This window comes from Ictalurus furcatus, chromosome 13 (genome assembly GCF_023375685.1).
Source record: "Ictalurus furcatus strain D&B chromosome 13, Billie_1.0, whole genome shotgun sequence".
Taxonomy (NCBI): Eukaryota; Metazoa; Chordata; class Actinopteri; order Siluriformes; family Ictaluridae; genus Ictalurus; species Ictalurus furcatus.
The window spans coordinates 12,502,057-12,510,569 of NC_071267.1; the positions used below are offsets into that span (position 1 = coordinate 12,502,057).

Sequence of the window (8,513 nt, forward strand, 5' to 3'; positions counted from 1 at the left end):
ACAGATGATGTTCTTTAATATGTCACAGAGATGTACTAAAATGAATACAGTATTCTTGAGTGAAGAATTTTATGACACCTTTACATCATTTATGTCTTTCTCCTTTTCTGACCTCTGTATTTCTTATTGGAAGGCAGCTACAAGCAAGTAGTTGACACTTTGACAAAACAATATACAACATACTCGGTTAGCATTTATAGTGTATTGTTTTTGTCACTGTTTCCACTTTATACTGTCATGATTTAAAACACACACACAAAGGTTTCTGATGACTGGTGCATATCCAAACAAACATGGAGTTGTTTTGTTTATATGTATGTATGTATGTATGTATGTATGTATGCATACATGTAAGAGAAAAAAAAACCCACTTTATTACAGTATTGGAGTACTACTATTAATCTTTTATCTTCTGAAAGACAAATGTAAAGACAAAAAACAAACAAACAAAAACAAAAAATATTGGATGACTGATTCCATGAATGAAGCCAGCTCATGTCTCCTTTTCTTCTTCATTCAGATGATTAAAAGACTTATTTCCAGGTCCCCTGTGAACTGAAGCTTAAGGATGGGGTATGAACCATTTCTTCAGACCTTTCCAGGAGCAACAGGTGCCATTCCAGGAATTACACCAGATATCCCGGCATTTGGCCCCAATAGGATCTGAGTACACAATATCCATAATCTATTATTTAATGCACTATTTAAAAAGCATGCACAGAAGAGAAGCCTAAAACATATCTACAAAAATCAGATTTTATACAATCTAGTTTTTCATATACAAGAAAAACACATACCTTTTACTGTAGTCATCACACTTTATGTGGATGTAATAGTTCAAAAATAAAGAATACCACCAACCACCACTAAATATGCTAACAAGATTTCAATTGACATTGATCATTTAAGACTTGAAGGCATATTAACCAAAAAAAAGCCTATCTACACTCATTTTAGAATAAAACTCCTCAGTTCATTGCTAAACATTACCTGTCTCTGTTGTTGTAGCTGCTGTTGTTCCAACTGTAATCTCTCTGTTTCGAACACGACTGGAAGAACCAGGATCATAAATGAAGTGGTGCCGATCCACAGTGCAGTGCGGGAAAAACTACAGGAGAACAGGAAAGTGGGGGTGAACATTAAAGCTAAAAAACATTATGGCTAAATAACATGAGACAGATAAAGCCAGGAAAGCACCTGTAAACTTTTTTTGCAAGGGACAGCGAGCACTGTGCCGATACTTCTGCTGCTGAGCGCAGTGTGTCAGGAAACATCTCTGTTAACCCCCACAGCCTCTCCAGCAAGGTTTCATCCAGCTGATGGGAACAGAACACAAGCACATCAGTGATACATCAGAGAAACAGTTTAGATACCACCAGAATTCTCCTACACTGCTTACTGCAGTGGTTTTCAGGGGTCCGATAACGATAGAGTTTTCATTTAGTTACACAACTAGAAACCACAACCCACCATTATCAACGCTGTTGTCTTTGTTAGCAAGTTCTTAGTTTCGAGCCTGTTTGACAGTTAATCCACACCTCAATAATTATTGTCTACTTGGACAAAATACGTCTGGTCAGTGGAAAGTTCAAGAAAAGAAAGCTCCAGCTCTCCAATAAACAGACAAAATTTTTCATGAAATAAATCTGTTCTAATTTATTTTATAGTACACGGGTGTTGCTACAAAGTTTGCAAACCCCTGAGTTGCTGAGTTTGAGCACTGATATTTACTGTGCATGGATGAAAATGAAGGGAGTTACATTTCTTCCAACTACAGGGAAAGCAGCATATATTTAGATGCACTGGATGCACAGAATTAGCTTCAGTGAGCGAATACTGGAGAATATACTGGTTTGAAATAACTATGATGTAAAATACAGATCTTCCTTCGTTAACTTACTTAAAAGTTGAGTCTTCTCAGTTACTCATGTTCATAAGCTTTCGTTATATTCCTCACATTTCCTGAATGAGGTCAGTATGTCTTTTATAGAGAAGGACTGATTGGGAGCCCGAGCAGGAAAATATCCACCATGACCCTGGCACGCGCAACAAAATGACCACATATCACATCATCTTGCAAAAGGAAGTGCTATTAAGAAAAATCTTGAGTAAAAAATCTTCTACACAAGCCACAAATACTGAAAGAAACCTGTTCTGCAGGCTTCATTAAAGTTAATCTACACTGGCTTTATCCTACTGTGCGTGTTACTCCAAAATAAATAAATAAATAAGTAAATAAATAAATAAATAAATATCTGGATCACACATAACACCCTAATTAAGACTTCACTGCAAGGAGGCTGGACAGCAGATGAAACAGGTAGCTGGTACAGGCTGGATAAATATATTTCAACATCTGGAATCTTGTTAGTTTTACTGTCTGTTCAGTTAACCAGTATGTTACATGTAGGTATTTTAACTCACGTCATCTTCATCGTCTCCTTCGATGTCGTCTTCAGGTGGCCGTGTCTCCACAGGCCCAGAGTCAGGAGACAGAGCCGACACCGCAGCCATCAGCCTCACACTTATTTACCCTAACACAGCGGAATGATAATATTCACCTAATGCCTGTGCGCTTTGTAACACTACTACCTGCTCTTTCTATTCTGCCACTACTGTTAGCGAATATGCGAGCAGGGAGAGAAAATGAGGACATTAAACTACTCCACAAACGGAGGTCAAGTCGGTTACATGTGCACCAGATGAAGGAACTGTTCTTTGCCTGCTGCAGTGCGCACGAGCAGAAATGTAAACAGCGCCACCTGCCGCAGGGGAGGACTTTCAACACACCACCAGCACTCACGTCTGTCTAAAGAGGAACAAGTTTACAGTACAAGATTTATAAGGAGAAGTTGAAATAACAGCCGGGGTTTTCCTGCAACGAGACACCAATTCAAACAATACTGCGAAAAAACCAAGAGAGGAACTAATATATTCACTAAGAAACTCTCCCTCTACAGACATAACACATCAACATTCATGTTTACAACGTTGTTTACTTGGAGACATGTGATTACAGAAGAATTAGAATTGGCAAAGATATCAAACAAAAGATACAGTATCAAAATAACAAAACTGAGAAGAATTAGCAGTAAGGATAAGAACTGACAGAAACCATCATAGATAGAGAAGACAGATCTATCTATCTATCTATCTATCTATCTATAATTTTTATCTTTAATCTATTTGTCCGCCCTGCTGAAAATAAACCAATAGAAACCAACCACAGAAATTCTAATGGTTTCCACTGCAAATACCATTACAAACCATCAGCTAACCTTTAAAACCATTATCATTATCGGTTATCCACTAGACATAACATACCACCAATTTATGGTGACATATGGCTGACATTATGGAAGCACAGTCGCTAGGTACTTTTAAATCTCGTCTTAAAACGTTTTACTTTAGGATAGCCCTTGCTTGACTTCTGACTTTTTCTTGTTATGTAGTCATTCACAATTCTCTCTGTGTGTGTGTGTGTGTGTTTCAACTGATTGTTTCGTATTGTATTTGTATTTGATTTGTTATTTTTTAGGTGTTTTGCCTTGTGTTTGATTTGTGGTAAAGCGCTTTGAGAAAGCAACTTTTATAGGCGCTATACAAAAGAAAGTTATTATTATTGTTACCAATAGAAGGCAACAAATTACCAGTAGAGACGTATAGGGACCATTAAAACCAACGCAGTTCCCATTATAACCATTAAAACCATCACAAATTCTATGAGTGTTTCTATTATTGTTATTGTTTTTTTTTCAGCAGCGCCCAGCCTTACATGACACTACTTAACAGTCAGTAGTCTTTCATCTAGGACTTCGACACTTTATGACCGCCACTTCCGGACCCTTAGATATTTACTATTCAGATTGACTATGTACTATTTTTTTGTAGCCTATGTGTATTTACAGTTTTGCCTTACTTTACAGCACATAGTCACTTTTACTCTACCTATATCCACCAGTATTTTCATTTACCTTATTACGGTACAGCATCATCACAACCATTCATGTCTAAGCATGTTTGTTCATGTTTAATAAGTGCTTGTATTGTCAATGTCTGACTCTGACTCTGAGTATACAATTATGGAACTATGTTGTTCTTATTTATTTAGTTAGTTAGTTAGTTAGTTATTTATTTAGTTAGTTAGTTTTATTTATTTATTTATTTATTTATTTTTGTTGATTTGGCATTTGAGTTCTGTGCTGCCGTCATGTTGTTTACAAGCCTCGAGACTGTGGAGGCGTCGAGGCTCCGCCCACATTCTTGTAGCCTTACGTCATCGCGTGTTTTTTTTTTTAATGAATGAAAGAATCCCACGGACAGACGGTGAGTAATTCCGGGAAAAGGCGGACTGTGGCGTTGTAGTGTAAAGTTGCTGAATTTGTTCGTGTAAATTATTTAGTTCTGGATGTGAAGAACATCGACGAATATCGGGTTTTTTGGCTACATCGGTAGGGCAGAAGTTCAAGTACACATCAGGCAAGCCTTTTTTCTTCCGTTTGTTTACAGTATCGCTAACCTATTGAGTAATCCGCCCAGTTATGCTATGTAGCTAACTAGCTAGCTCATGCTCCGGGGAGTGAGTGTGTAATTAGCTGTCTTCGTATGTTAGTCATCGGAAAAGAAACTGATCATTGTTTCAGCAGTTCTTTAGAGTGAGTAGAAGTGAGCAGCATTATGTTTATTTTTTTTGTTCAGCTGGATAAAGATGGCTGAGATGTTTACTATAAGTACAAGATGACAGCACTAGCTGACTAGCTAGCTTTTTAGCGAAACCTTAATTATATTCTAGATGTTTCTGTCATTTTATTGGGAAATGTCTAGCTGTATTTCACTGCTCGTGTTTATTTAGTTTTTAATGGCCAAATACATACATAACATGGGCAGTTATTAATTTGTTTTCTTCTTTTTTTTTTAACCCTTGCGGATCAAAATTTCCAAAAATATTACCGTACCATGTAAAAAATAAAAACTGTAGAACTAATAAACACTGTTACAAATGTTTCTTTAACTATATCCCACCTTTTAAATGGCTGACGTTTCCAATATATTTTTGGACATGAGCATTTTCACTGCTTGTATGATCAAGCACGTTTCGGTTTGTCTTATTATGAGCCGTTCATTACACTATTAGATGTAGAAGATAAACAGCAAGCAAGCAAAGTGTCGTCATGTCGGTGAGGGAATTTATAAATCAGCCGAATAAAAATATTTGATTAGAAGTCAGTGGTAATGTCAGTGAAGGCCATGGGGACAGGACTGTGCTGAATCATGGTTGAACAGCATTACAGGCTCAGAGCGACACACACACTCTCTCTCTCTCTCACACACATACACACGCACTTCTCCTTTCAGCAGTGAGTTGGCCAACAGATCTGTGTTTAATCTGTACTCTAACCATACTTCACTGCTGCCAGGAAGCCTGCTTCTTCGTGTGGACATTTCACACACTGTATAGATGATGATTTATACTGTATCTGTGTAGACTGTGTATGTGTGGATATATAAAAACATCAGATTTTAAAAATGTTGAACATGTTTCTCAAATGATGAAAAGGTAGAAAAAACACCAGAAATGGTCAATGAACCGGTTTACTGAAGGTGGCATGTACAGTGTTCTTGTTTTCAGTTGCTGTAATGGTAGGTGTTCCACACGCAGGCTAAACCTTAATAAATAAATAAAATTAATTCACCACCATAAACTTAACTGGTGAATAAATGCTAATGATATTATAAATCATGCTATTAAAGGGATAGTTCACCCCAAAATGAAAATTCGGTCGCCAGTTACTCACCCTCATGTCGTTCCAAACCCATAAGACTTTCATTCATCTTTGGAATACAAACGGAGACTTTTTTAATGAAACCTGGGAGATTACCGTCCCTCCGCTTACAGTCCAAGTAAACCAAAGTTTCAAGCTCTGAAAAGTTTGTTAAGGCATCATAAAAGTAATCCATGTGACTCCAGTGGTTTACTCCTAATTTTATGAAGTGATACCAGCTGATTGACTGCTAACTCATTAAGTTCTGTGCAGATGATTGTAATTTAGTCCAGGCTTTATGTTCACATGGGAAGATCAACATAATGTGAATGGTTTTTTTTTTTTTTTTTTTTTTGTCTGTTTACAGGTATCATTAAAAAAAAGAAAAGCCAAACGCAACCATGACATCAGACAGCAGAGCCAGTAAAGCCCTACAGGTAGAAGTGATGCACATATCTCTATGTGGATATGTTTTTCAGTAATGATGCCTTATCTCTTTGCAGGAAATGTCATTATGTGAAGCGGTTTTAATTTCATAAAGATGTATCTTGTGTGTGTGTGTGTGTATGTTGTTTTTATTGTGAGAATCAATGAATGTTGTTTATTCAGGATCTGTGATGGCATTTGCGCTTTCTTTCTAGGTAAAGCGAGAGTGTGGAGAGAACGTTCCTGTGCTGTCGGACAGCGAGCTCATGTCTCTGTCGGTGCGCGAGCTGAACTTACACCTGCGTGGTTTGTCTAGAGAGGAGATCCAGAAACTAAAGCAGAGGCGGCGTACGTTGAAGAATCGTGGCTACGCAGCCAGCTGCAGGGTGAAGCGTGTGTCCCAGCGCGAGGCCTTGGAGCAGCAGAAGAAGGAGCTGCAGCGCGAGGTGGAGCGGCTCGGAGCAGAGAACGCAGGCATGCGCAGGGAGCTGGAGGGGCTCGGGGCTCGACTCGCAGCTCTGCAGCGCTTCGCCCGCAGCATCGAGTCCGCAGGAGGCAGCATTCTAGCTACAGCACCTCGCCTCAACACCGCCTCCGTCATCACCATAGTGAAGAGTCCACAGCAAAGCCATGGCCCCAGAGAGCAAGAGGCATCCTAGGGATGAGTCCTACAGGCAATAGGCATACACACACTCACAAACACGTCGAAGTACAAGGTACACAACAACTGGACCATCTAAGCTGAAATGAATGACGAATGACTGCCAAACATTTAGAAACGTTACACAATAAACCGTTGTGTAAATGAAGTCATTGATGTCGGTGATGCAGGATTGCTTTCAGAATCTTTTGCCACACTTTTACCCCGACGTTGCATTTTATTCACATTTTGTTTATTGAGTAACTGGACCATTTATATAATAAGAATGCAGGGCATGTCTGCATTGATTTTACACCAGAATATTTTCTTTTCTGAATTTGAGAATTATTTGACTGTATTCCACCTGTTTTATGTTTAGTCTATTACATTTGCTTTAACCAGTATAACTAACATATAAATAGGGTAATGTTGGTAAGTTTACATGTAATGTATCTTGAAAATAGTTGAATTATACTATTAATATTTATATGCCCAATTTCTTGTCACATGGGGGGAAAAACTAGTCCTAACTGTAGAGAATGTCTTTACTGGATTAATGATCAATTAAGCTTGACTTAATATCTGACTACCAACTCGTTCTACGTTGGCAAATATTGCTGGAGTATATTCAAAGTTATGAGTAAGAAATAATCATAATTAATCAGTTATGATTAATTAGAATGCCATGCCACGTCAATGCAAGCTTCTCGATACATTCCCACATAAGTTTTCAATACTTAATCTGCAACATGGACATTTCTTTTTAATCTGTATTTAAGATGAAGACCTAAAAGCTAGAATGCTGTGATTTTTGCGTCCAAATACTGTTTATGTATAACTAGTTTGGGAATATTTTCACGTCCGATTATTGTAATGGTGTGATTTGTAATTAGAATAAGTATATTTTAATGAGCAGTTCAGCTATGCTAGTGTGTTTAAACTCCTGCTCTTCACTGAATATTTCAGTGTCTCCCTTTATGCTAACACTCGCTTAGCTGATGGTTTGAGTTAGGTAACAGGGAAATGCTAAAATGGTCATGACCGAGCAGGACATGTTCCTGGAATATGTTCCAGTATGTGTGATGACTGTATTTGTGCTAATACATTATAGTGGCTTGTTTTGCAGTGGTATTTTTGTACATAAAAATAGATTATTTATAATGACAAAATACTTTTGGAAGTCTAGAATGTATCATGAGTGTATAACGTGTGAAAGCCTAGAGATGAGTAAATGTGGAATAAAAAGTAACATAAGGAAAAGAAACCAGTGTAAGAGTATGAGAGAGGAACAAAAAGGTGATTATGAAAGTGCTAGAGGGAAAGAGAGAGACAAGTTGTGGCTACAAGCGATCATATTAACTCATGGTTGTCAAGAAGATTGCCAACTATTAGCTTTACTAACTCCAGCATCGAGGAGTATGCAGTATGTGTATTAATATTTAAAGGTTAAAACATTTTTATTGCAATGAAATCTGTCAAAGCTATTTCAATTTTAATATTGAACACATGATTTCAGTAACAACTTATGTTTTGGTTCCAAACATGCTGGATGTTTTGTGAAGTAGCAAAATACAAGTCTTTTATTTGTATTTATTACATATATTTTTCTATGGTAAAATATTGTCTATTTTATGCTATTAATTGAAATAAATGTGTATATTGTACATAAAGTTGTGTATGCTCAT

General features: G+C 37.4%; 2 protein-coding genes across 3 annotated transcripts; one reads left to right on the plus strand and one right to left on the minus strand.

Moving 5' to 3' along the window:
- Positions 1 to 313: 313 nt before the first annotated feature.
- On the minus strand, positions 314 to 2,730 carry tomm22 (translocase of outer mitochondrial membrane 22 homolog (yeast)). Its single transcript, XM_053639744.1, has 4 exons — positions 2,425 to 2,730; positions 1,198 to 1,316; positions 991 to 1,108; positions 314 to 663 (listed from the first exon to the last, which is right to left on the minus strand). Exons 1-4 carry the CDS (start codon positions 2,512 to 2,514, stop codon positions 589 to 591), a joined length of 402 nt encoding a protein of 133 aa, XP_053495719.1. The 5' UTR covers positions 2,515 to 2,730; the 3' UTR covers positions 314 to 588.
- Positions 2,731 to 4,153: 1,423 nt separating this feature from the next.
- Positions 4,154 to 8,498, plus strand: maff (v-maf avian musculoaponeurotic fibrosarcoma oncogene homolog F). 2 transcript variants are annotated; one of them, XM_053639742.1, is made up of 3 exons: positions 4,154 to 4,479; positions 6,130 to 6,199; positions 6,404 to 8,498. In XM_053639742.1, the coding sequence occupies exons 2-3, from the start codon at positions 6,164 to 6,166 to the stop codon at positions 6,845 to 6,847; spliced, it is 480 nt and encodes a 159-aa protein (XP_053495717.1). In that variant the 5' UTR covers positions 4,154 to 4,479; positions 6,130 to 6,163; the 3' UTR covers positions 6,848 to 8,498. The 2 variants fall into 2 exon arrangements, with proteins under 2 accessions (XP_053495717.1, XP_053495718.1); XM_053639743.1 differs by lacking the exon at positions 4,154 to 4,479 and adding an exon at positions 4,493 to 4,655.
- Positions 8,499 to 8,513: the final 15 nt, after the last annotated feature.